The sequence below is a fragment of the Indicator indicator genome, chromosome 32 (genome assembly GCF_027791375.1).
Source record: "Indicator indicator isolate 239-I01 chromosome 32, UM_Iind_1.1, whole genome shotgun sequence".
Lineage (NCBI taxonomy): Eukaryota > Metazoa > Chordata > Aves > Piciformes > Indicatoridae > Indicator > Indicator indicator.
The window spans coordinates 7,708,549-7,735,828 of record NC_072041.1 but is presented as its reverse complement, the minus strand read 5'-3'; the positions used below and the strand labels follow the sequence as shown (position 1 = coordinate 7,735,828).

Below are 27,280 nucleotides of genomic sequence, written 5' to 3'. Positions count from 1 at the left end.
CTATCTCATGGCCATGGACATCTTGGGTGTGGCAAAGAGAGGTTCATTCAGGGGAGGCCAATTTGGCTGCTGCTGGCTCAGTTCCTTCTCCAGCCTCTTGAAAAGCTTCTTGGATGCTTTCTTCCTGCGCAGCTTGTGGAGGCAGATGAGCAAACCGTGGTCCAGGGCAGTCTGCAGTGAAAAGGTGAGGGAGAAGAGGTTTTGGGGGAGGTTGTGGGCCTCAGAGAGAGGGCAGAGATGATGCCAGGGTGAACCTTCCTCTCCCTGTACCCATGGCTCCTGGAAAAGGGGTTGCTGGGGCAGGCTCAAAAGGACAATGCATGTCCAGGGTGGTGGTAGAATCACCATCCCTGGGGGGGTTCAGGCAGCCTGTGGGCCTGGTGCTTGGGGACAGGGTTTAGCGGTGAGCCTGCAGTGCTGGGTGGAAGGTTGGACTGGATGAGCTTGGAGGTCTCTTCCAGCTGGATGTTTTCTGTGATTCTGTCCCTCATGTGCCCAGTGCCCACCCTGGGCTGACCTTACCTCCAGCACGAAGGCAGCGAAGAAGTTGAGGGCAGCGATCCCCAGCAGCAGCAGCTTGAAATTCAAGTCATCAATGTCCTTCAGCTTCAACAGGGCTTTGGGGAAGCCCAGGGGGTAGAGAGTCAGCCAGATCATGAGGCTGAAGAGGAGGATGAGGACTACCAGGAAAAGCACTGAGGATGAGAAGGAAGAGGGGTGAGGAGGAAGGTGGAGGTCTGACCTCTCTCTTCATGCAAGCAGCCAACAGTGTTGGTACTGTTTGAAGGGGGAACTTTAGTCTAGTCCCTGACTGCAATGACTGAAAGGAAAATAAATGACCACTGGATACAAAAGGGAAATATTGCTAAGCTCCATAGAATTCATTGGCTTGCATTGGCAGAAACACTTCTGGCTCCCTTTCCTTCTTCTGTTGCTTCTGCTTGCAACTTCTCTCTCTCTCTTTTCTGTGGTCTTGCCAGGGGAGCTCTGTTTTGACTACTGGGTGAGGTAAAAGGAATCATAGAATCATAGAATCTTAGAATTATAGAATCACAGAATCATAGAAACCTGGAATCATAGAATCATGGAATCACAGAATGGTCCAGGCCAGAAGGGACCTCTAAAGCTCATCCAGTCCAACCTCCCCACAGTCAGCAGGGACATCCCCAACCAGATCAAGTTGCCCATGGCCTTGCTGAGCCTCACCTTGAATACCTCCAGGGATGGAGCCTCAACCACCTCCCTGGGCAACTTGTTCCAGTGTTCCACCACCCTCATGGTGAAGAACTCTGTGTCCAGTTCTGGAGCCTCTATTACAAGAAGGATCTGGAGATGCTGGAAGGTGTCCAGAGAAGGGCCATGAGGATGAGCAGAGGACAGACTGAGAGAGTTGGGGTTGTTCAGTGTGGAGAAGAGAAGGCTCCCAGGAGACCTTCTTGTGGCCTTCCAGTATCTGAAGGGGGCTCCAAGAAAGCTGGGGAGGGACTTTTGAGGGTGTCAGGGAGTGATAGGACTGGGGGGGATGGAAGAAAACTATAAATGGGTAAATTCAGATTGGATGTTAGGAAGTTCTTCCCCATGAGAGTGGTGAGAGCCTGGAATGGGTTGTCCAGGGAGGTGGTTGAGGCTCCATCCCTGGAGGTGTTTGCAGCCAGGCTGGATGAGGCTCTGTCCAGCCTGATGTAGTGTGAGGTGTCCCTGGCCATGGCAGGGGGGGTGGAACTGGCTGATCCTGGTGGTCCCTTCCAACCCTGCCTGATTCTATGATTCTATGACTCTAACTCCTTCCTGACATCCAATCTAAATCTGCCCTTCTCTAGTTTGTAGCCATTGCCCCTGGTCCTGTCACGAAAATGCTCAGGGGGTTGGAGCAGCTCTGCTACGAGGACAGGCTGAGGGAGCTGGGGGTGAGAGAAGAGGAGGCTGCAGAGAGACCTAATAGCAACCTTCCAGAACCTGAAGGAGGCTACAAGAAGGCTGGAGAGAGACCTGCAGGGACAGGACCAGGAGCAATGGCTTCAAACTAGAGCAGAGCAGATTGAGATTGGATGTTAGGAAGAAGTTCTTCACCATGAGGGTGGTGGAACACTGGAACAGGTTGCCCAGGGAGGCGCTTGAGGCTCCATCCTTGGATATATTCAAGGTGAGGCTCAACGACGCCCTGGGCAACCTGATCTAGCTGACTGCAGAGGAGGTTGGACCGGATGAGCTTTGGAGGTCCCTTCTGGCCTGGAGCATTCTCTGATTCTATGTTTCTCCAGAGTAGCTGGGGGTGACTTCCACCCACCACAGCCATCCTCACCGTTGGTGTAGAGCGGCAGGCGGAAGGGGTAGCCCTTGGACATGGCGACGGCCAGGATGAGGTACTGGAAGCCTGTGATGCAGAAGAGGGCTGTGTTCTCGTAGTTAGGCAGGTTCTGGGGAGCCATCACTGTGCTGTTCAGTGGCACATACCTGAGCCAGGCAGGGCAGAAGGCAAAAGGTCAGACGAAGCCAGGAAAAAAGTCTGAACACCAACCCCTCGTTCTCCGTCGGCACTTGGGAAGGTGGCTGGATGCATCCTGGATGTTGTTATGGGGTTAAGAAACTGGGATGGCTTAGCCAGGAAGCTCAGGGGCTAGAGAGGTCCAGGGGTGGACTGGAAAGTGTAATCTTGTGTTATTTCATTCCCAGAATGCCTGCATCTCCTCTTTATAAATGAAGAGCACAGGCTGCTCAGCCCTCTTCTTCCCCTCTCCCTGCTCCCTTCCTCCCTTATCTTGGCTTTGTGGGGGAGTTGGGGCTGGTGCTGGCAAGCTGAATTGTAGCTGTGCCATTTGGGCCTGGGTAGGGAGGTATAGGGAGGGATGGTGGCAGGGGGCATTTGAGGCCTGGGCTTTTAGCCTGGTTTGGAGTGAGGGAGGTCGTGGAAAGCTTTGGCTTCCTGTGGTAAGCCCAGAGAAGAGAACTGGGCTGAGGCTGCCTATGGATTTGTGCATCTTGCATCTTTTCTGTACTGTTGTATTGAGCTGTGAATAGTTCTTCCCTTTAAATTCCCAATGCTTTCCAATCCTGTGTGGATTGGGAAGCCCTTTGGGAAGGGCTTACAGAGCATCTCTGTACTGTTGTATTTAGCTGTGAATAGTTCTTCCCTTTAAATTCCCAATGCTTCCCAAACCTGTGTGGATTGGGAAGCCCTTTGGGAAGGGCTTACAGAGCATCTCTCTTGCTCCCTACAAACCCCAGACAGAGGTTGTTGGCCAAAACCAAGCACAAGCACCCAGGTTTCACAGAATTAACCAGGTTGGAAAAAGACCTTTGAGATCATCAAGTCCAACCTATCACCCAGCACCATCTAATCAACTGAACCATGGCACTGAATGCCTCATCCAGGCTTTCCTTAAACACTTCCAGGGATGGTGACTCCACCACCTCCCCTGGCAGCCCATTCCAATGGCCAACCTCTCTTCCTGTGAAGAATTTCTTCCTCACATGCATCCTAAACCTCCCCTGGTGTAGCTTGAGACTGTGTCCTCTCCTGTCACTGCATGCCTGGGAGAAGAGCCCAACCCCCACCTGGCTACAACCTCCCTTCAGGTAGTTGTAGACAGCAATGAGGTCTGCCCTGAGCCTCCTCTTCTCCAGGCTGAACACCCCCAGCTCCCTCAGCCTCTCCTCACAGGGCTGTGCTCCAGACCCCTCCCCAGCTTTTGTTGCCATCCTCTGTGCCATTCCCATCACTCAGGGAAGCTGAGTCCCTTACCAGCTCTGCGAGACGGTGACGAAGTAGCTGAGGACCTGCACAGTGATGAGCAGAGTGGTTTGGAGGAGCAGGCTGCCCAGCACCAGGACACTGATCAGTGTCCCCTGGGGACGCTCCACTCCCAGCTCCTGGGCAGGACCGGTCCGACCCATCAGCACCGCCACGGTGGTGGTGATGATGAGGTCGAAGAAGAGGAACTGGAAGTCGCTCAGGTTGGTGTTGAGCTGGGAAGGAGAAACCACCTGCTCTCAGCTGGGAAGGAGAAACCTCCTGCTCTCAGCTGGGAAGGAGAAACCTCCTGCTCTCAGCTGGGAAGGAGAAACCTCCTGCTCTTAGCTGGGAAGGAGAAACTACCTGCTCTCAGCTGGGAAGGAGAAACCTCCTGCTCTCAGCTGGGAAGGAGAAACCTCCTGCTCTCAGCTGGGAAGGAGAAACCACCTGCTCTCAGCTGGGAAGGAGAAACCTCCTGCTCTCAGCTGGGAAGGAGAAACCTCCTGCTCTCAGCTGGGAAGGAGAAACCTCCTGCTCTCAGCTGGGAAGGAGAAACCTCCTGCTCTCAGCTGGGAAGGAGAAACCTCCTGCTCTCAGCTGGGAAGGAGAAACCTCCTGCTCTTAGCTGGGAAGGAGAAACCACCTGCTCTTAGGTGGGAAGGAGAAACCTCCTGCTCTCAGCTGGGAAGGAGAAACCTCCTGCTCTTAGCTGGGAAGGAAAAACCTCCTGCTCTTAGCTGGGGCAGGGAGGTGTTTGTGGGGGGGGACTGGGGAAGGGATGGTTTGAAACCTAGCTATTATCAGGGGGCCCAAAGGCCTCTGGGCAAGCAGGGGCCTCACCGTGTAGAGCAGCAGGACGGACACAAACTGCACCAGGCTGTAGAGGGCCATGTACTTGAAGACCCCGAAGGAGGTGACCAGCGAGCACCTGCCCTCCCTGCGGGCAGAAAGAGCTTCACCCACCACCCCCAGCAGCCTGCCCACGGCAGGTGTCCCAGCGAGGGGACACAGGAGGAGGCTGCCAGCCGCTCACCGGATGATGGTGGGCACGCACTGGATGCTGGCCAGGCGGGAGGTGAAGGGGGAGGCCACCGAGGCCTCGGCCTCCGACAGCGAGATGCCAACGTCGGCTGCCTTCAGCGCCCCGCAGTCGTTGGCTCCGTCCCCGCACATCCCCACGCAGTAGCTGTGAGGAGAGGGGAGCCTGAGTCTCAAAAGAGGCATCACGGAATGGTGGTGGTCTGCAGAGACCTCTAACACTACCCAGTCCAACCCTGAACCCGGCACTGCCAGGGCACCGCCAAACCATGGTGCTCAGCACCACAGCTCTGAAACCCCTCCAGGCATGGGGACTGCAGCACTGCCCTGGGCAGCCTGGGCCAGGCCTGGACAACTCTCAAAGGGAAGAAATTGTTCCTCATGGCCAGCCTCCCCTGGGGCAACTTGAGGACATTTCCTCTTGTCCTGTCACTTGTTCCTTGGGAGAAGAGACCAACCCCCACCTGGCTCCAACCTCATTTCAGGAAGCTGTAGAGAGCCCTCAGCCTCCTTTTCTCCAGGCTCAACACCCCCAGCTCCCTCAGCTGCTCCTCCCCAGCCCTGTTCTCCAGACCCTTCCCCAGCTTCCTTGCCCTTCTCTGAAGCTGCTCCAGCCTCTCAATGTCCTTCTTGGAGAGATGAGCCCAGGACTCAAGGTGTGGCCTCAGCAGTGCTGAGTACCAGGGGACAATCCCTGCCCTGCTCCTGCTGGCCACACCATTGCTGATCCAGGCCAGGCTGCTGGTGACCTTCTTAGCCACCTGGGCATACCCTGGCTCGACTTCAGCCACTGCTGACCAACACCCCCAGGTCCTTTTTCCACTCTGTCCCCAGCCTGGAGCATTCCTGTGGCTGTTGTGACCCAAGTGCAGGACCCAGCCCTTGTCCTTATTGAACCTCAACCCATTGGCCTCAGCCCATGGACCCAGCCAGGCCAGGTCCCTCTGTAGAGTCTCCATCCCTCAAGGTGAGGGTGGGGGAAGGGAAAGCTCAGGGTCTTCAAGGTTGCACCCCCATATTTAGGATCACTCCATGTCTAGGAGAGTGCAGGATGAGATTTCACAGCTGCCAACTGCTCCAGCACACAAGAGAGGTCTCTGGGTAGAGGACTAATCCCATTGCCCTCCACCCCTGGGGGCTTACTTGAGCTCCTGCAGGCTGCACACCAGCTGAGTCTTCTGCTCAGGCGACATGCGGGCGAAGACAGTGGCCCGGAGGAGGATCTGCAGGGAGGGAAGGGTCCAGGTCCTGTCCCAGCACCCAGGAGGAGCTGGGACCTTTGCAGTGCTGCCAGCTCAGCATCTTGCACCAGCAACAAAACCCCCTCAGGGCTTTTTGCTGTACCCTGCTGAGCTCCAGCTTGGATCCCCTGCTGCCAGACTCACCTTGGGCAGCAGCTCAGCGAAGTGCTCACAAACCACGGCGAAGGATTTGCCATTCAGGGCCAAGTGGTAAGGCTGGGGCTGGAGGAAGAGGCTGTCCTGTGGGAACAGAGCCTGCCATGGGGAACAGCTCCTCTTGTCATGGAATCACAGCACAGACCAGGTTGGGTGGGAAGGGACCTCTAAAGTTCATCCAGTCCAACCCCCTGCAGTCAGCAGGGACATCTCCGACCAGAGCAGGTTGCTCAGAGCCACAACCAACCTCACCTGGGATGGTTCCAGCCATGGGGCAGCTCCCACCTCTCTCTGGGCAGCATGGGCCAGGCTCTCACCACCCTCAGGGTCAAACATTTCTCCCTTCTCTCCACTCTGAATCTCCCTCTTCTAGTTCCAAACCATCTCCCCCTGTCCTGTCACAGCAGCCCCTGCTCAAAAGTCTCTCTCCAGATTTCTGATCTCTCCATGAAGCACTGCAAGGCCACCAGAAGGTCTCCCTGGAGCCTTCTCTTCTCCAGGCTGCACAACCCCAACTCTCCCAGCCTGGCCTCCCAGCAGAGCCCTTCCAGCCCTGCCAGCATTGCTGTGGCCTCCTCTGGCCCTGCTCCACCAGGTCCCTGTCTGTGGTGTGCTGAGGGCTCCAGAGCTGCCCCAGCACTGCAGGGGAGGTCTCAGCAGAGCACAGCAGAGAGGCAGAATCCCCTCCCTGCCCCTGCTGCCCACACTGCTGGGCTGGGGCTGGGCTGGCAGCACTCGTTGCTGGCTCATGTCCAGTTTCTCACCCCTCAGCACCCCCAAGTCCTTCTCCACAGGGCTGCTCCCCAGCCCTTCACCCCCAGCCTGGATTGGTACTGGAGGTTGCCCTGCCCCAGGGGCAGAGTGTTGCACTTGGCCTTGTTGACCCTCAGGAGGTTCACATGGGGCCACTTCCCCAGCTTGTCCAGGTCCCTGTGGATCGATCCCTCAGGTGCATCAAGCACAGCACTCAGCTTGGTGCCATCTGCAAGCTTGTTGAAGGTGCCCTCAGTCCCATCCTGTGTGTCACTGAAGACACTGAACAGCACTAGTCCCAGTGAGGGAGACCACTTGCAGCTGCTCTCCATGTGGACATTGAGCCATCCACCACCACCCTCTGGATGCAACCAGCCAGCAATTCCTCATCCACCCAACAGTCCACCCATCCAACCCAGATCTCTCCAACTCAGAAGGATGTTTCTGCAGCAGGGCTTTGACTCCTGCTCAGATCCTTGCTGAGCCCTCTTCAATGGTCTGACCCAGCAGATTCAACCCACATGGAGCAGAGGGTCAAGCAACTTCCATTCAGCCTCCACTGCAGGTATAGATGATGGTACCTGGGGTAAAAAGCTGCATGACCAAACCCTTCACTCCAAACCTGGAGCAGGACCTGAGCAGCACAGAATCATAGAATGGTTTGGGTTGGAAGGGACCTCCAAAGCTCATCCAGTCCAGCCCCCTACAGTCAGCAGGGACATCCCCAACTGGATCAGGTTGCCCAGAGCCTTGTTGAGCCTCACCTTGAATACCTCCAAGGATGGGGCCTCAACCACCTCCCTGGGCAACCTGTTCCAGTGTTCCACCACCTTCATAGTAAAGAGCTCCTTCCTGATATCCAATCTCAATCTGCTCTGCTTTGGTTTGAAGCCATTGCCCCTGGTCCTGTCCCTGCAGGCCTTTGCAAACAGTCTCTCTGCAGACTTCTTGTAGCTCCCTTCAAGTACTGGCAGGCTGCTATTAGGTCTCTCTGGAGCCTCCTCTTCTCCAGGCTGAACACCCCCAGCTCCCTCAGCCTGTCCCCATAGCAGAGCTGCTCCAACCCCCTGAGCATTCTCACAGCCTCCTCTGCACCCTCTCCATCAGCTCCATGTCCTTCCTATACTGAGGGCTCCAGACCTGCACACAGTACTGCAGGTGAGGTCTCAGCAGAGCAGAGCCAAGTGGCAGAATCTCCTCTCTGGATCTCTGGCAATGCTGCTTTGGATGCAGCCCAGGATGTGATTTGCCTTCTGTGCTGCAAGCTCACACTGCCTGCTCCTGGCCAGCTTCTCCTTCACCAGCACCCCCAAATCCTTTTCCACAGGGCTGCTTTTTATCACCTCCTCCCCCAGCCTGTATTGACAGTGAGGATTGTTCCAGCAGCACAGTGCTGACTGCACCCAGAGAGGGTGTTTGGAGCATCAGCTCCAGCCCAAGCTGCTCCCAGGGAGGAACAGGAACTCCTCCTACAGGAGGCACTTAGCAAGGGTCAGGATCCCACCCAGGGTCGTCTCCAAGGGGAACAACGCTGGGCAAAGGGAGTCCTGCGAGGTGTCTGCAGCTTGGACTTTGCACAGCCCTTTGAAACACCCTCTTGGGACTCACCTCTGGCTGCTCTTCCCCCCGGGAGTGCTCGGCCAGGACGAACTTGAGAGCCGCCGGCTGGCCGCGGGCGGGGGGCGAGGCGCTGACGAAGATCACTCTCTCCTTCTGCTCCACCATGCGGCAGCTCCTGGCCACGTTGACGGCTGTCAGCATGTTGTCCCCTGCCAGGGAGAGGTGGTGGGGCTGGGTGAGCAGGGCTCACACGGCTGCAGGCCGAGAAGCACACAGAACCACGCAGGGAATCACACAGAGCGCCAAGGGGCTGGAAGGGACCTCCAGAGAGCATCCAGAGCAGGGTCACCTGCAGCAGCTCACACAGGAACACTTCCAGGTGGGTTTTGAGTATCTCCAGAGAGGGAGACTCTGCAACCCACCCTGGGCAGCCTGCTCCAGGGCTCTGTCACCCTCACAGTGAATAAAATTTTCCTTCTATGTCCATGGAATTTCCTATGCCTCAGCTTCCACCAGGTGAGAGCTGCCCTCTGCCCCTGCCCCTGCCCTGCCCTGCCAGGCAGCCTGCACCAGGGCAGCCTGTCCAGAGAAGGGCCACAAGGATGAGCAGAGGGCTGGAGCTCCTCTCCTGCAAAGACAGGATGAGAGAGTTGGGGTTGTGCAGTCTGGAGAGGAGAAGGCTCCAAGGAGACCTTCTTGTGGCCTTCCAGGATCTGAAGGGGGCTCCAAGAAAGCTGGGGAGGGACTTTTTAGGGTGTTAGAGAGTGATAGGACTGGGGGGAATGGAAAAAAAAAGACCTAGAGATGGGTAGATTCAGATTGGATGTTAGGAAGAAATTCTTCCCCATGAAGGTGGTGAGACACTGGCACAGGTTGCCCAGGGAGGTGGTTGAGGCTCCATCCCTGGAGGTGTTTAAGGCCAGGCTGGATGAGGCTCTGGCCAGCCTGCTGTAGTGTGAGGTGTCCCTGCCCATGGCAGGGGGGTTGGAACTGGCTGATCCTTGTGGTCCCTTCCAACCCTGCCTGATTCTATGATTCCATCATTCTATGAATTTCTGGGGAAGAAGCTCTTCAGCCCTTGCCCAAAGTCCTTGTGCCCCCCTTCCCCTCCAGAGGGTCACCTGTCACCATGACTGGGCGGATGTTGGCCTTCCTCAGGAGGTGAATCACAGGTGCAGACTCTGGCTTGAGGACATTTTTCATGACAAGGAAGCCCAGGAAGGTCAGGTTCATCTCCACAGAGTCCCTGGTGGGATACAATGAGTTGCTCAACACCATCTCCAAGGCAAGGCAGAGAGCACCAAGTGGCTGAAAGCGCTGAAGATCCACCCGGGGCAGCAGCTTTAGGATGGGTCAGTGTTCAGTTCTCTGCAAAGCATCGTTCTGTGAAAGGTCTTGGAGCAAGGAAGGTGAGGAACAAAGTTGTCAGCACCAACCTGGGGAGCTGCAGAGCCTCCTCGAAGGTGCTGATGGTGCCCAGGGCTTTGCAGGCCAGAGCCAGGACGCGGAAGCCGTCGGTGGTGTAGTGCCGAAGCATCTGGGAGAAATCCAGGGGCACTGCCAGGCATGGGAGGGAAAAGGAGGTCAAAACAGATCCCAGATGAACCTGAGAGGAGCCAGGCCTTGAGCTGCTGAAGGACTTTGGTTGCTCAACCAGACTCTTGCCCCTCTTCCCTCTCCTCTGGCTCCTATTTCCTTCCCCCTGGATGCAGTTGGAGCTCATCCAAAGCCTGTGGGAATCGCCCTGCAGCATCCCCAAGGGCAGGTCCCCGTGGGAGGAGGTGCAGGGCTGCAGATGGATGGTGGAGCAGCAGGACCAGCACATACCTGTTTCCTTCATGCACAGGCTGGCCACCATCTCTGGGGCACCCTTGACATAGACCTGGGCTGGGGCTTCCCCAGGCAGCTTCACCACCACACTCATCCTCTGCAGGGAGGAGGAGAAGGGGAAGCGCCGCAGGATGCCCAGGGGCAGCTGGTGCTTCTGTGGAGCAGAGGAGGAGGGTGGCAGGGCCAGGCAGGGCCTTCTCTGGGAGGTTACAACCTCTCCAGGGGCTGTGGAGCTCAGCCCTTTGAGAGGATGGATGCAGTGACATGGGGAAGCTGAGCAGCTCTGGTCCGTGGGACCTACCCTGTCTCGGGGCTGCTCCTCTTCAGGTGGAGGTTTCACCACAGCCAAGACCTTGGTCCCAAACTGCTGGAAGGCAGGCAGCTCACCCTCCTCCTCCTCCAGCATCTCCAGATGCTGAAACCAAGGCAGATGCTGAGCTGGCAAAGCCCTGCCTTGCAAACCCCAAGCCCCATCCACCTCACAGATGGCTTTAAACCCTCTGTGGGGATTTGAACTAGCAGCTGCTAGGTTCCCTTTGAGAGAGCAGACAAAACAAAGAAGAATTGCATTTGGGGCCCAGAACTGTGGGATGAAACCTTTCTGGTATCTGTCTAAGAAAATTAACTACCCCAAGACTTTCCTGACCTTGTGTGAGGTAAGTGTAAGATGTGTGAGGTAAGTGGAGAGGAATGTGTGCTGGTTTAGTTTAGTGGAGCTGCAAGATTTGTTCTCTTTAGCCACACTTCTTAGGGTGTTAGGTGAGGATAGGACTAGGGGGGGAATGGAAAAAACCAGAAATGGGTAGATTCAGATTCATAGAATCACAGAATTGTCAGGGTTGGAAGGGACCTCAAGGATCAGCCAGTTCCTACCCCCCCTGCCATTAGCAGGGACATCTCACACTAGAGCAGGTTGCTCACAGCCACATCCAGCCTGGCTGCAAAAACCTCCAGGGATGAGGCTTCCACCACCTCCCTGGGCAAACCGTTCCTGATCCAGATCCAGACTGGATGTTTGGAAGAACTTCTTCCCCATGAGGGTGGTGAGACACTGGCAGAGGTTGCCCAGGGAGGTGGTGGAAGCCTCATCCCTGGAGGTTTTTGCAGCCAGGCTGGATGTGGCTGTGAGCAACCTGCTGTGGTGTGAGGTGTCCCTGCCCATGGCAGGGGGGTTGGAACTGGCTGAGCCTTGAGGTCCCTTCCAGCCCTGACAGTTCTGTGATTCTATCTCCAGAGGTTCCTTCCAACCCCTTCCATTCTTTGATTTGGGGGGGTAAGGACAAGCCTCATATCTCAGTGCCCCTCTATCAGCCTCTTCCCACCAGGCTGGTTGCATCCTGGCCCCCTCCAGAGTGATAAACCTCCCTCCATGATGTTCCTCACTGTGTGCCAGTGATGAAGACTCCTCTGCCTGCTGGCAGCCAGGCAGCCAGCACCATCTACTCCCCTGAGGAGCACAAGAGGCACACCTTGTTATAGAATCAGCCAGGTTGGAAGAGACCTCCAAGACCATCCAGCCCAACCTATCCCCCAGCCCCATCCAATCAACCAGACCATGGCACTAAGTGCCTCATCCAGGCTGCTCTTGAACATCTCCAGGGATGATGACTCCACCACCTCCCTGGGCAGCACATCCCAAATCTCTCTCTGAAGAACTTCCTCCTAATATCCAGCCTAGACCTCCCCTGGCACAGCTTGAGACTGTGTCCCCTCCTTCTGCTGCTGGGTGCCTGGGAGCAGAGCCCAACCCCCACCTGGCTACAACCTCCTGTGGCACCCAGGCCACCACGGCAGGGGGCTTGGAACTGGCTGATCCTTGAGGTCCCTTCTGAGCCTAGCAATTCCTCTGTGACTCCATATCCTGCCAGTTGTGTTGGAATGAGCTGACTGACACAGCTCTGGTTGTCTGTGCTACATCAGCTCTTCTGGCCATGCACAAAAGGCTCTCAGATGCTCTGATGAACCCCTTCAGTATTTGTGTCAGTCTTCATCCTAATTGTTTTCCTTGGGACAGCAAACGAGGTTTGCAGCCTGCTGTATGCAGGACATCAACTTCCAGAGGATGAATCCTAGAATCCTAGAATCAGTCAGGGTTGGAAGGGACCACAAGGCTCAGCCAGTTCCAACCCCCCTGCCATGGCCAGGGACACCTCACACTGGATCAGGCTGGCCAGAGCCTCATTCAGCCTGGCTGCAAACACCTCCAGGGATGGAGCCTCAACCACCTCCCTGCACAACCCATTCCAGGCTCTCACCACTCTCATGGGGAAGAACTTCCTCCTTCCAGTCTGAATCTCCCCACTTCCAGCTTCATTCCATCCCCCCCAGTCCTATCACTCCCTGACACCCTAAAAAGTCCCTCCCCAGCTTTCTTGGAGCCCCCTTCAGATCCTGGAAGGCCACAAGAAGGTCACCTCGGAGCCTTCTTTTCTCCAGACTGCACAACCCCAACTCTCTCAGTCTGTCCTCACAGCAGAGCAGCTCCAGCCCTCTGCTCATCCTCATGGCCCTTCTCTGGACACCTTCCAGCACCTCCATAGCCCTCTTGTAATAGGGGCTCCAGAATAGTAATAACTATCTCCAGTTATCACCTTGGACACCAGGAAAAATCCTCTCCACCCTCCCTCCTCCTGGCAGAGCAAGAAGTGTGCCACCTCCCTCTGCAGCTTTGCCCCTCACCAGCCTTACCCAGCCAGTGGACTCCAGCATCTTGAGGTCCACAGGGTCCCCGAGGGGCTGTGCCCGCAGCAGTGTCACCGTGTGGCAGGTGGCCAGGCAGTAGAGCAGGGGCCCAGCAGGCAGCCAGCCTGGCTCGTGGACAATGGGCAGGAAGTGGTTGTTCTCCAGGGGGACCACCCCCCACACATCCAGGCCTTCCTCTGTCAGGGTTCCTGTCTGCAGGGAGAGTGAGGTGGGTCCAGGCCAGCCCCACCAAGCTGGATACCGTCAGGGGATCATGGAATGGTTTGGGTTGCAAGGGGAAGAGTCTTGCACCACCTGGGAAAGAACAACCCCATGGAGCAGGAGAGGTTGGGGACTGACCTCCTGAAGATCAGTGGAAGGGGAAAAGGACCTGGGGGTCCTGGTGGATAGGAGGTTGGCCATGTGCCAGCAATGTGCTCTGGTGGGCAAGAAGGCCAATGGCATCCTGGGGTGGAGTAGAAGGGATGTGGACAGTAGGGCAAGAGAGGTTCTCCTCCATCTCTACTCTGCCCTGCTGAGGCCACATCTGGAATATTGTGTCCAGTTGTGGGCCCCTCAGGTCAAGAAGGACCTCAGGGAACTGCTTGAAAGAGTCCAGAGCAGAGCCACAAAGATGATGGAGTGGAACATCTTCCTTATGAGGAGAGCCTGAGGGAGCTGAGGGCTCTGTAGCTTGGAGGAGACTGAAGGTGACCTCATTCATGTCTATAAATACATAAAGGGGGAGTGCCCAGAGGCTGGAGCCAGGCTCTGCTGGGTGATGCCCAATGCCAGCACAAGGGGCAGTGGTGGAAGCTGAGGCAGAGGAAGTTCCATGGAAACAGGAGGAAGAATTATTTCACTGTGAGGGTGACAGAAGCCTGGAGCAGGCTGTCCAGGGGGGTTGTGGAGTCTCCCTCTCTGGAGATATTCAAGACCTGCCTGGATGAGCTCATGACCTGCTCCAGGTGACCCTGCTCTGGCAGGGGGGTCGGACTGGATGACCTCTCGAGGTCCCTTCCAGCCCCTGACATTCTGTGATCTCAAAGATCATCCAGTTCCTACTTGGCCTCATCCAACCTGGCCTTGAACACCTCCAGGGAGGGGACATCCACAGCCTCCCAGGGCAACCTGTTCTGGTGTCTGCCCAGGCCATGGTGCAGGCCAGGACCCACCTTGTCGAAGCAGACCAGGCGGAGCTTGCCGCAGAGGTTGATGCGGGGAGGGCTGATGCAGAAGATGCCCTGCTGCTTCAGCCTGTTCTGGGCATAGATGGTGCCCACTGTCATGGCAGCTGGCAGGGCTGGGGGCACGATGACAGTGACGAGGTCGAGGGCCCGGATGATGATTTGCCCCACAGGGACCTGGAAGGTGAGGAGGAGGAAGAGGGGAGGGCATCCTGCCAGCCCTCACCCATCGCCAGCCGCAGCGGCTGGGGGTGTCGCTGCCAGCCTGTGCTTGAGCATTCTCCAGCTCCACCAACCCTACCTGGTTTTTGACCAAGATGAGGATGCTGTAGAGCGTGCCAATGAAAGCTGTGTGCAGAAGGGAGAAGGGAGCTTGGTTAGAAGGCAAAGCAGGTGAAGGTTGGCTTCAACCACTGAGGAGGAGCTTGGCTGCTCCTGGCTGTGCCTCCACGGTCAGACCTACCCAAGACAGCAAGGAACAGGACAAACTTCACAGCATCCTTGTAGAACTTGAAGCTCACAGGCTTGGGGTAGAGGATGGAGCTGATGAGATCCCCTTTGGCAGTGCAAAACCCTGCAGGAGAGGGGCAGAAGATGAGCAAAGCCACTGCTGTGAGCGAAGGACATGGGGTAACACCAGCCTGGCCCCCCATGGAACCCTGCAATGGGTTGGGTTGGAAGGGACCTTGAAGATCAGCCAGTTCCAACCCCCTGCCGTGGGCAGGGACCCCTCCCACCAGCACAGGTTGCTCAAGGCCTCATCCAGCCTGGCCTTGAACAGCTCCAGGGAGGGGTCCTCAGTCCCTTACCCGTGCGGGTCACCACGGCCAGCACCTCTCCTCCCACGTAGGCCTTGGCCTGGATGACCTGGGTGCCACAGAACAAGGTGTGCCTCTTGTGCTCCTCAGGGGAATAGATGGTGCTGGCTGCCTGGCTGCCTGCAGGCAGAGGAGTCTTCATCACTGGCACGCTCTCCCCTGCAGTGAAGAACATCATGGAGGGAGGTTTGTCACCCTAGAGGGGGGCAGGATCCAATCAGCTTGGTGGGAAGAGGCTGATGGAGGGGCACTGAGATATGAGGCTTGTGCCCTTCCCCCCAGATCATAGAATGGAAGGGGCTGGAAGGAACCTCTGGAGATAGAATCACAGAATTGTCAGGGTTGGAAGGGACCTCAAGGCTCAGCCAGTTCCAACCCCCTGCCATGGGCAGGGACACCTCACACCACAGCAGGTTGCTCACAGCCACATCCAGCCTGGCTGCAAAAACCTCCAGGGATGAGGCTTCCACCACCTCCCTGGGCAACCTGTGCCAGTCTCTCACCACCCTCATGGAGAAGAACTTCTTCCTAACACCCAATCTGAATTTCCCCTCCTCTAGCTTGGATCAATCCCCCCCTCAAGTCCTGTCACTCCCTGACACCCTCAAAAGTCCCTCCCCAGCTTTCTTGGAGCCCCCTTCAGATCCTGGAAGGCCACAAGAAGGTCTCCTGGGAGCCTTCTCCTCTCCAGACTGCACAACCCTAACTCTCTCAGGCTGTCCTCACAGGAGAGGAGCTGCAGCCCTCTGCTCATCCTCGTGGCCCTGCTCTGGACAGGCTGCCCTGGTGCAGGCTGCCTGGCAGGGCATGGGCAGAGGCAGGGGCAGGGGCAGGGGCAGGGGCAGGGGCAGGGGCAGGGGCAGGGGCAGGGGCAGGGGCAGGGGCAGGGGCAGGGGCAGGGGCAGGGGCAGGGGCAGAGGCAGGGGCAGGGGCAGGGGCAGGGGCAGGGGCAGGGGGACAGAGGGGCACGGGACAGGGGGCAGGGGCAGGGACAGGGGGGCAGGGGCAGGGGGGCAGGGGCAGGGGCAGGGGCAGGGGCAGGGGCAGGGACAGGGGCAGGGGCAGGGGCAGGGGCAGGGCAGGGGCAGGGCAGGGGCAGGGGCAGGGCAGGGGCAGGGGCAGGGGCAGGGGCAGGGGCAGGGGCAGGGGCAGGGGCAGGGGCAGGGGCAGGGGCAGGGGCAGGGGCAGGGGCTGGGGCAGGGGCAGGGGCAGGGGCAGGGGCTGGGGCAGGGGCAGGGGCAGGGCAGGGCAGGGGCAGGGGCAGGGGCAGGGGCAGGGGCAGGGGCAGGGGCAGGGGCAGGGGCAGGGGCAGGGGCTGGGGCAGGGGCAGGGGCAGGGGCAGGGGCAGGGGCAGGGGCAGGGGCAGGGCAGGGGCAGGGCAGGGGCTGGGGCAGGGGCAGGGGCAGGGCAGGGGCAGGGGCAGGGGCAGGGGCAGGGGCTGGGGCAGGGGCAGGGGCTGGGGCAGGGGCAGGGGCAGGGGCAGGGGCAGGGGCAGGGGCAGGGGCAGGGGCAGGGGCAGGGGCAGGGGCAGGGGCAGGGGCAGGGGCTGGGGCAGGGGCAGGGGCTGGGGCAGGGGCAGGGCAGGGGCTGGGGCAGGGGCAGGGGCAGGGGCAGAGGCAGGGGCACGGGCAGGGGCAGGGCAGGGGCAGGGGCAGGGGCAGGGGCAGGGGCAGGGGCAGGGGCAGGGGCAGGGGCAGGGGCAGGGGCAGGGGCAGGGGCAGGGGCAGGGACAGGGGCAGGGGCAGAGGCAGGGGCTGGGGCAGGGGCAGGGGCAGGGGCTGGGGCAGGGGCAGGGGCAGGGGCAGGGGCAGGGGCAGGGGCTGGGGCAGGGGCTGGGGCAGGGGCTGGGGCAGGGGCAGGGGCAGGGGCTGGGGCAGGGCAGGGGCAGGGGCATTGGCACTGGCACGGGCATGGCAGGGCAGGGGCAGCTGTCACCTGTCAGCATGCTCTCGTTGACCATGCACTCCCCGCTCAGCAGCGCAGCGTCGCAGGGCACCAGCGTCCCCTCCGTGGGCAGCACGATGCAGTCCCCTGGCACCAGCTCCACAGAGCTCACCAGCACCTCCCCTGCAGACAACAGCAAGGCCAGGCTCAGACACAGCACCTCAGCACCACAGCACCAACACAAAGAGCTTCCTGCCAGGAACAGCTCTGCTGCAGGGACTGGCAGCTCCTGGCTTGGCTGGGGAAAACCTGGGTGGGGAAAAATATGGAGGGGTGACAACCTGGGTAGATGATAACCTGGGTGGGTGATATCCTGGGTGGATGATATCCTGGGTGGGTGGTAACCTGGGTGGGTGGTAACCTGGGTGGGTGATATCCTGGGTGGGTGGTAACCTGGGTGGGTGATAACCTGGGTGGGTGATAACCTGGGTTGAGAAAACCTGGGTGGGTGATAACCTGGGTGGGTGATAACCTGGGTGGGTGATAACCTGGCTGGGTGATAACCTGGGTGGGTGATAACCTGGGTGGGTGATAACCTGGGTGGGTGATATCCTGGCTGGGTGATAACCTGGCTGGGTGATATCCTGGCTGGGTGATAACCTGGCTGGGTGATAACCTGGCTGGGTGATATCCTGGCTGGGTGATATCCTGGCTGGGTGATAACCTGGCTGGGTGATAACCTGGCTGGGTGATATCCTGGCTGGGTGATAACCTGGCTGGGTGATATCCTGGCTGGGTGATATCCTGGCTGGGTGATATTCTGGCTGGGTGATATCCTGGCTGGGTGATATCCTGGCTGGGTGATATCCTGGCTGGGTGATATCCTGGCTGGGTGATAACCTGGCTGGGTGATAACCTGGCTGGGTGATAACCTGGCTGGGTGACAACCTGGCTGGGTGATAACCTGGCTGGGTGATAACCTGGCTGGGTGATATCCTGGGTGGGTGATAACCTGGCTGGGTGATAACCTGGCTGGGTGATAACCTGGCTGGGTGATATCCTGGCTGGGTGATAACCTGGCTGGGTGATATCCTGGGTGGGTGATATCCTGGGTGGGTGATAACCTGGCTGGGTGATAACCTGGGTGGGTGATATCCTGGGTGGGTGATAACCTGGCTGGGTGATAACCTGGCTGGGTGATATCCTGGCTGGGTGATATCCTGGCTGGGTGATAACCTGGCTGGGTGATAACCTGGCTGGGTGATAACCTGGGTGGGTGATAACCTGGCTGGGTGATAACCTGGGTGGGTGATAACCTGGCTGGGCCAAAAGAGTGGTGTGGAATGGAGTTGAGTCCAGCTGGGGGCTGCTCACAGTGGTGCTCCCCAGGGCTCAGGGCTGGGGCCTCTCTGATATCTTTATCAATGGATGAGGAGATTGAGGCACCCTCAGTCACCTTGCAGATGACACCAAGCTGGGAGGGACACTGCTGGAGGATCAGAGGCTCAACAGAAGGACCTGGCCAGGCTGCTTTGGTGAGCTGAGGCCAATGGAATGAGGCTCAACAAGGCCAAGGGCTGGGTCCTACACTTGGGTCACAACAACCCCAGGAATGCTGCAGGATGGGGACAGTGGTTGGAAAATGTCCAGCAGATAAACACCTGAGGGTGTTGGTGGACAGTAGCTGAGGATGAGCCAGCAGTGTCCAGGTGGCCAAGAAAGTCACCAGCAGCCTGGCCTGGGTCAGCAATGGTGTGGCCAGCAGGAGCAGGGCAGGGATTGTCTCCTGGTACTCAGCACTGCTGAGGCCACACCTTGAGTCCTGGGTTCAGTTCTGGGCTCCTCACTCCAAGAAGGACATTGAGAGGCTGGAGCAGGTCCAGGGAAGGGCAGGGAAGCTGGGGAAGGGTCTGGAGAACAGGGCTGGGGAGGAACAGCTGAGGGAGCTGGGGGTGTTGAGCCTGGGAAGAGGAGGCTGAGGGGAGACCTTCTGGCTCTCTACAGCTCCCTGAAAGGAGGCTGGAGCCAGGTGGGGGTTGGGCTCTCTGCCAAGGAGCAAGTGACAGCACCAAGAGAGAATGGCCTCAAATTGCCCCAGGGGAGGTTTAGGTTGGGCATGAGGAACAATTTCTTCCCCTTGAGGACTGCCAAAGCCTGGCCCAGGCTGCCCAGGGCAGTGCTGCAGTCCCCATCCCTGGAGGGGTTTCAAACCAGAGAGATGTGGTGCTGAGGGCTGTGGTTTGGCGGTGCCCTGGCAGTGCTGGGCTGAGGGTTGGACTGGATGACCTTAGAGGTCTCTTCCTACCCCAACCATTCCATGATTCTGTGACCCTCTCTCAGTGCAGGCATCACACTCACCTCCCCTGGGGCGATGGACTCGGACACCAACTGACATCTTGGCCATGTTCTGCAGTGTGCTGCTTTGCTGCAAGGGAGAGAGCAGTCAGCAGCCACCCAAGGACCACTCCAAAGAATCTCTAAAACAGGTCTCAAGGGCTCAGGACCATGGACAAAGGAGAAGGAAACCTGTCCTGCCATTGCACTGTGGATTGTCCTCACCCAGCTGAGCTCAGAGGGAGCTCAACATCAGCTCAGAGGGAGCTCAACATCAGCACAGAGGGAGCTCAACATCAGCACAGAGGGAGCTCAACATCAGCTCAGAGGGAGCTCAACATCAGCACAGAGGGAGCTCAACATCAACACAGAGGGAGCTCAACATCAGCACAGAGGGAGCTCAACATCAGCACAGAGGGAGCTCAACATCAACACAGAGGGAGCTCAACATCAGCTCAGAGGGAGCTCAACATCAGCACAGAGGGAGCTCATCAGCTCAGAGGGAGCTCAACATCAGCTCAGAGGGAGCTCAACATCAGCACAGAGGGAGCTCAACATCAGCTCAGAGGGAGCTCAACATCAGCTCAGAGGGAGCTCAACATCAGCACAGAGGGAGCTCAACATCAGCACAGAGGGAGCTCAACATCAGCTCAGAGGGAGCTCAACATCAGCACAGAGGGAGCTCAACATCAACACAGAGGGAGCTCAACATCAGCTCAGAGGGAGCTCAACATCAGCACAGAGGGAGCTCAACATCAACTCAGAGGGAGCTCAACATCAACTCAGAGGGAGCTCAACATCAGCACAGAGGGAGCTCAACATCAGCACAGAGGTCCAAGTGGATCAGAAAATTGACTGCTCCACTGGAGGCCACCACCAACCTTCCTTGTCTCGTAGAGGGACAGCCCTAAGGAGATGGTGGAGATGAAGAAGATGCAGGCAGCATAGTAGTAATAGGCATCACAGACCCACAGCACGATGCTGAACACTTGGAAGATGTAGAAGGGATTGAGGACCTGGGAAGGAGGAGAGAAGGAGAGCAAGTAGGGGTAGGGGAGAGCTTCTCCCACCCATCATGACACCTCCAGGCTCCTTGGGGAGTGGCTGCTCATGGAGGGGAGAAGTTGGCCCTTCCCTGGCCATGAACCAGCTGACTTCTCCCAAGCCTTTCATCCTCCCCAGCTTTGCTAAGCTCCTGAGGATGCTCAGCCACCTCTGGAGATTCACAGATTGCATCAGGTTGGAAGGGACCCTCCAAGGTCCCCTTGTCCAACCCCCCTGCAGTCAGCAGGGACATTTCCAACTGGATCACCTCCTGCCTGAGCTAAGAGGCAGGGCAGGTCTCCTGCACAGCTGTACCAGCTCTACCTTCTCTGCCCAAACTGCCTCCCCTAAAGTCTTCTCCTCCCTGCCAGAGAGGAAGGGCCCACAAAGCACTTGCAGTGAGGGGCATGGAGCAGAGGAAGGATCTGCCCTGGGCCAGGTGGCTCCCTGGTGCTCACCTCCTCCACCAACAGCCTCGCATAGGACTTGACTGGCACCTCGATGAGGTTTGGTCCATAGATCTTCCTTCTGCAAAGGAGAGAGGAAAGCAAATCCATGCTGGGAGGAAGCTGTGTCCAGCCTGAGGGACCTGCAGGAGGTCCAGACCTCCATGGGAGCCTGGTTACGTGGAGAAGCCAAGCACAGACCAGCCAGCCTGCCTAGCTGCCCTCTGGTTTGAGGTCTGAATGCCAACAAAAACCCAGGCTCCAGGATTTTCTAGCTCCTGGAAAAGCCTCCTCTGTGCTCCACAGGTGTCCCAAGAAGCTGGGAGCTTCCCTACCTGGTGTTGTGATCTTGCTGGTCAAGCCCTGCCTGGGAGAGATGGAGATCTGCGCAGGTCCAACCTTCATCCAAGACACTGGCAAGCAGCAGGGGAAAGAAAGGAAAAAAAAAAAAACAGGAGAAAGAGAGTCAAAACCAGCAGGAGCCTGGCCCAGAGGGACAAGCACCACGTCCAAGTCCTTGGGGACATAAAAAAAGCCTTTGGGACAGGGAGAGCAGCTTGTTCCCCAGCCTCTGGCACTGCTGGCGGGCACCAAGGAGCAAGAATGAAAGGGGCACAAAAGGGGCACAAAAGGGGCACAGTGCGGAGAGCTGCGAGCAGCACCACGCTGAGGACCATCCAGCACCAGGCAGCTGCCAAGCTGCTTTCACCCAAATTCCTCTGCCCACAGAGACCAGCAGCGAGGTGAGGGGGGAGGAGCTGAGTGGCTTCCCTGACCCAACAGCCTGGGGATGGGCTCAGGGAGTCACAGAATGGTTTGGGTTGGAAGGGACCTTGAAGATGAGCCAGTTCCAACCCCTGCCATGGGCAGGGACACCTCCCACCAGCCCAGCTTGCTCAAGGTCTCATCCATTCTGGCCTTGAACACCTCCAGGGAGGAGACAGCCACAACCTCCCTGGGCAACCTGTTCCAGTGTCTCAACAAGGGGTTCCAGTGTCTCACCAAAGGGTTTGGAGCATGGAGAAAAGCCCCAGGTGTGGTGATGTGACTTGCAGCTAGGTCAGGATCATTTCTGAGGGGGTTGAGGGCCAAGGAGAGCAGCAGATTGATGCAGAGAGGTTTCCAACATCAACAAGGTGGGAGGAGAAGCAGTGTAGCTTCCCTGACCCAACAGCCTGGGGATGGGCTCAGGGAGTCACAGAACGGTTTGGGCTGGAAGGGACCATAAAGCTCATCCAGTTCCAACCCCCTGCCATGGGCAGGGATACCTCCCACCAGCCAACAGCTTGCTCAAGGTCTCATCCAACCTGGCTTTGAACACCTCCAGGGAGGAGACAGCCACAACCTCCCTGGGCAACCTGTGCCAGTGTCTCACCAAAGGGTTTGGAGCACGGAGAAAAGCCCCAAGGTGGTGATGTGACTTGCAGCCAGGCCAGGATCATTTTTGAGGTGGGGGGGGGAGCAGGAAGGCAGCAGAGGGCTGCAGAGAGGTCAGCTGTGGTGCAGGGACAGCCCAGTACCTGACTTTGCAGTACGCCTGCCGCCGCTCGATCCAGACGTAGCGCATGCCCTCGAAGAGGTAGTACCGCAGGGTGTTCCTCTGGGCAGGGAGGGAGGGAGGGAGAGAGGAAGGTGTTGGTGGGACCAAGGGAACCCCCTGCAATGCTCCAGGCTAAGGGAAGAGTGCCTGGAAAGTGCCCAGCAGGAAAGGACCTGGGGGTGTTAGTTGATGGCAGCTGAAGACAAGCCAGGGAGTGCCCAGGTGGCCAAGAAGGTCACCAGCAGCCTGGCCTGGAGCAGCAAAGGTGTGGCCAGCAGGAGCAGGGCAGGGATTGTCTCCTGGTACTCAGCACTGCTGAGGCCACACCTTGAGATCTGGGTTTCTCCCTCCAAGCAGGACATTGAGAGGCTGGAGCAGGTCCAGAGAAGGGCAGGGAAGATGATGAAGGGTCTGGAGAACAGGGCTGGGGAGGAGCAGCTGAGGGAGCTGGGGGTGTTGAGCCTGGAGGAGAGGAGGCTGAGGGGAGACCTTCTGGCTCTCTACAGATCCCTGAAAGGAGGTTGGAGCCAGGTGGGGGTTGGGCTCTTCTCCCAAGGAACAAGTGACAGGACAAGAGGCAATGGCTGCAGGAGAGGTTTAGGTTGGACACGAGGAATCATTTCTTCCCCTTAAGGGTTGTCCAGACCTGGCCCAGACTGCCCAGGGCAGTGCTGCAGTCCCCATCCCTGGAAGGGTTTCAAAGCTGTGGAGCTGTGGTGCTGAGGGCCATGGTTTGGTGGTGCCCTGGCAGTGCTGGGTTAAGGGTTGGACTGGGTGGCCTTAAAGGTCTCTTCCAATCAAAATGTGCCTGGGATTCTCTGGTTCTACAGGAGAGGACCTCCAGGGAGGGGGTGGGAAGGGTTTCCAGCATTACCTCCTCCTTCTCATGCAGCCTGATGGTGTCCCTGCTCTCCTCCTCTTCCGACACACCGATGGCGATGCTGCTCCTCCGTTCCTCCAGCCTGGCCCCAGGGTGATTCTCCAGGCTGCTCGGGGTGGAAACCCATGGGTCAGTCCCTCCTCACCCACCACCAGCACTGCAGACACCCCTCCCCCAAAGCCCAAAGCAGAGCCAAGCCCCTGTGCCCATGGCCGTGGGCACAGCAGCGCAGCTCACCTGGCCTCGCCCAGCGGCTCGGTGCGCACGCGGCTGGTGAAGCACTGCCCGAAGCGGTCCTGCAACACAGGCACAGGGCTGAGCAGAGGGCAGCAGGGATGTCCCCACCTGTCCCCCCTGCTCCTTCCAATAGGGACAGTGGCCCAGGCAGGCAGGGAGTCCCTGGCCACCCACAGTTGGGTTTTGGGGATGACAGAGAGAAATGAAAGCCAGGCTGGAAGGGAAAGGGCAAAATTCTTCCTGGAATCAAACTCTTCCTGGAATCAAATCCCTCCTGGACTCAAATTCCTCCTGGCCTCAAATTCTTCTTGGAACCACCCTTACTCCAGGAATCATTTGGCTCTGGTTTAGCCAGAGAAAAGAAGGCTGAGGGGAGACCTTCTGGCTCTCTATAACTCCCTGAAAGGAGGCTGGAGTGAGGTGGATTTGGTCTCTTCTCCCAAGAAGTGATAGGACAGGAGAAAATGGCCTCAGGTTGCACCACGAGGGGTTTAGGTTCACCATGAGGAACAATTTCTTCCCCTTGAGGGTTGTCAAGGCCTGGCTCAGGCTGCCCAGGACAGTGGTGGAGTCTCCATCCCTGGAGGGGTTTCAAAGCCCTGGAGCTGTGGTGCTGAGGGCCATGGGTTGGTGGTGCCCTGGCAGTGCTGAGTTCGGGGTTGGACCTGGATGACCTTAAAGTTCTCTTCCAACCAAAACCATCCTGTGACTCTATGAAAGGAGAGGTGACAAGCAGCAACAATCATACCCAAGGCTCTACTGGGACTACACTGGCACAGCGCAACCCCACCCCCCTGTGTCCCCTGGACCTCACTGGGGCCTTACCCTGATGATGACCCAATCAGCCTGACCGAGGGCACAGGGCTTGCACTTCGCCTGCACCTCCAGGCTTGGCTTCCAGTGGAAGAGCACAAGGAGCAGCCCTGCTGTCAGCACGGAGCACATGTGGCACAGGGCCACCCTCCATGGCCTGGTCTGGTAGCCTGTGACCTCCTGCAAGAGAGGAGCTGCCCTTTACTGGGAGGCTTCTGCACCAAAGAGACCAAAACAGAGATCACCAAACACCCACATCCTGCACTGGTGCAAGCCTGATGTGATTCACCACCATGTAGGTGACCCCAAAGCAGCTGTGGGGCTGCAAACCCAGCAGTCCATCCTGGTGCTGGGGAGAACATGTGGGTGCTGTGCCAACCCTTCTCCCCACGGTGCAGCCCTTGGACCTACCATGGGAGGCTTCTCGGTGTCCGGCTGCAGGGTCCCGTAGCCTGCCCGCTGGCTGCCCAGCAGCCTGCTGCTGTCTGTCAGGGCAGAGAGGAGGAGACAAACAATGAGGAGGTGATCCAAAGAGTGGTTTAGGCCATGCCAGGCTGATGGGCTCCTGGCTGCAGCGGTGACATCCCTGGGTCAATGCCAGAAGGTGGCTGGACTCGGTGTCTCCTCCACCATCCACCCTGTGGCTGCACTCAGTGCCTCCTCCACCATCCAACCCAGCTGCTGGTAGAGCTGCTAGGGGCCACCTCCAGCAGGCAGGGGGATGCTGTGGCACAGGGCAGGCTGGCACCTCCTGCTCACCCTCCCTCTGCACGTGACGGTCACGTGAACGGTGCCAAAGGAGTCCGGGCAGCGACGCTGGCACAAGCCCAGCAGCTTAGCAGCCAGGGGAAGAGAACAGGGCTGGTGCTGAGCCAGGTCAAGCACAAGGAGATCTCTCCAAGCCACTTTTCCTGCTTGTTTGCTCCTTCTGCTTCCTCCTGCACTGAGGACGTGGACCCAAACTGGGCTTTTGCTTTCAGGTTTAAGGGTGCCCAGTGCGGCTCAGCACCTACCGGTCCCTGCTACACCCCAATGCCCAGCCTGGGATCACTGGAGGCATCACCACAACCACCCCTGGTGGGATTTTACTAATCATCCACCACCCCATGAAGCTGAAAACCTGCTCATGCCCTGAATCCCGGCCTGATTACAAGCAGTGGCATCCCAGTGCTGGAATCTATCTCCAGGCAGGTTACACAGGGCACAAACCCAAACCCAGCAGCTAGCTTCCACCCTTGGAGCTGGCAGAAAAACCTCCTGGCTGGACCAGGTTCAGGTTTGCAGGAGGACATGTAGACCAGCTTAAGGATTTACACCCCACATGGGAGCCTCTGCATCCATCCTTGGATTAAGTTGGACATGAGGAACAATTTCTTCCCCTTGAGGGTTGCCAAGGCCTGGCCCAGACTGCCCAGGGCAGTGCTGCAGTCCTCATCCGTGGAGGGGTTTCAAAGCCATGGAAACGTGGTGCTGAGGGCCATGGTTTGGTGGTGCCCTTCGATGGAAAAGTCACCCCAGGTCCCACTCTGACCCCAAAGCTTGTCTGCAGGTGCCAAAAGCAATGAATGAAACCCAGCCCCTGGTTTTGATGACCATCAGGGGTGAGGTCTCCACCTGGCCAAGTGACCTCAGCTTGTTGGTGCCACTCCCAGGGATAGGTTTGGGGTTGAGGAAAGGGAGGGGGGGATGAGCCCAAGGGGTGGTTTAGTAAACCCAGGTTTAGTAAATCCCTCCCAGGAGCCCAAGAAATGGCTGCAAGGGGTCAGCGAGGAGGGGAGACCCCAGAGCTCCTCTCCTGGGCTCCTGGTTGAAGGAGGAGGAGGAGGGTGAAGAAGAGCAGGGTGAATGAGGAAGACGAGTGATGAGAGTGAGTGAGGAGGGTAAGGAGGAGGGTGAGGAGGAGGGTGAGGAGGGTGAATGAGGAGGAGGAGTGAGGAGGAGGAGGGTGAATGGAGGAAGACGAGTGAGAAGGGTGAGTGAGAAGGGTGAGGAGGAGGGTGAAGAGGGTGAATGAGGAGGAGGAGTGAGGAGGAGGAGGGTGAATGAGGAAGATGAGTGAGGAAGGTGAGTGAGAAGGGTGAGGAGGAGGGTGAAGAGGGTGAATGAGGAGGAGTGAGGAGGAGGAGGGTGAATGGAGGAAGACGAGTGAGGAGGGTGAGTGAGAAGGGTGAGGAGGAGGGTGTAGAGGGTGAATGAGGAGGATGAGTGAAGAGGGTGAGGAGGAGGGTGGGTGAGAAGGAGGGTGAGGAGGAGCTGTGGAGCCCTTCTCTGGAGAGAACAAAGGAGAGGGCGAGGGGGGTGGGGGGGAGGGGCTCACGTAAAGGCTTTTCCCCAGTGCTCTCCCCAGGGTTGGAAGGAAAAAGTATCAAAACATCCTGAAAACGACCCAGGTTGCTTTCTGCACCTCCCCAGGGCAGGCTGGAAGGAAGCAGCAGAGTCCACCTTCCACCTGAACTCTGCCAACAAACGATTCCAACTTTCCTGAGCCTAAAAGCAGCAAATCCCTGAATCCCAGCATGGTCAGGATTGGAACCCCTGGAGCTCATCCAGTCCAACCCCCCCTCCCCCCCCCCTCCCCGCTAAAGCAGGGCACTCACAGCAGCTTGCCCAGGGTCACAATGTTCATCCAGGTGGCTTTGGAAGCTCTCCAGAGAAGGAGACTCCGCAACCTCCCTGTGCAGCCTGCTCCGGGGCTCCAGCAGCCTCACACCAAAGGAGTTTCTCCTCAGATCTTCAGGAGGAGCTCAGGAGCAGGGCCAGAACCTGCGGAGCCATCGCTCTTGCCCATCCCCATGCCCATCCCCATGCCCATCCCCATGCCCATCGGTTCTCTCACCTCCCGCTCCCATCCCGGCTGCTCCCCAAAGCCTGGCGAGCGAGAGGCGTTCCCGGACGGCCCGGGACGGCCCCGGGATCCCCGCACCCTGCCGCGCCGCTTGCGCAAGCGGAGCCGCAGCCGCCCGGGCTGAGCACGGGGCCGTCGGCATCACCCTGCCCGCCGGCGGCAGCGTCCGGGAAGGATCCGGTGGCAGCGGAGGGGAGGGCAGAGCTGTGCCACCGGTTGGAACCGTGACACAGCGGCCACACCTTGTTGGCAAACGCGG

The 27,280-nt window shown here is 58.3% G+C and overlaps 1 protein-coding gene across 1 annotated transcript; it reads right to left on the bottom strand.

Moving 5' to 3' along the window:
* Positions 1-26,994, bottom strand: ATP13A2 (ATPase cation transporting 13A2). The gene is made up of 29 exons (XM_054394864.1): positions 26,940-26,994; positions 24,588-24,745; positions 24,189-24,356; positions 23,364-23,422; positions 23,121-23,232; positions 22,227-22,306; positions 21,042-21,119; positions 20,719-20,788; positions 20,098-20,232; positions 19,241-19,307; positions 16,934-17,065; positions 14,990-15,157; positions 14,644-14,754; positions 14,482-14,528; positions 14,169-14,357; positions 13,000-13,206; positions 10,613-10,726; positions 10,309-10,465; positions 9,918-10,038; positions 9,603-9,727; positions 8,515-8,690; positions 6,157-6,234; positions 5,915-5,994; positions 4,767-4,919; positions 4,574-4,670; positions 3,743-3,966; positions 2,303-2,454; positions 523-695; positions 1-171 (listed from the first exon to the last, which is right to left on the bottom strand). Exons 1-29 carry the CDS (start codon positions 26,992-26,994, stop codon positions 1-3), a joined length of 3,657 nt encoding a protein of 1,218 aa, XP_054250839.1.
* Positions 26,995-27,280: the final 286 nt, after the last annotated feature.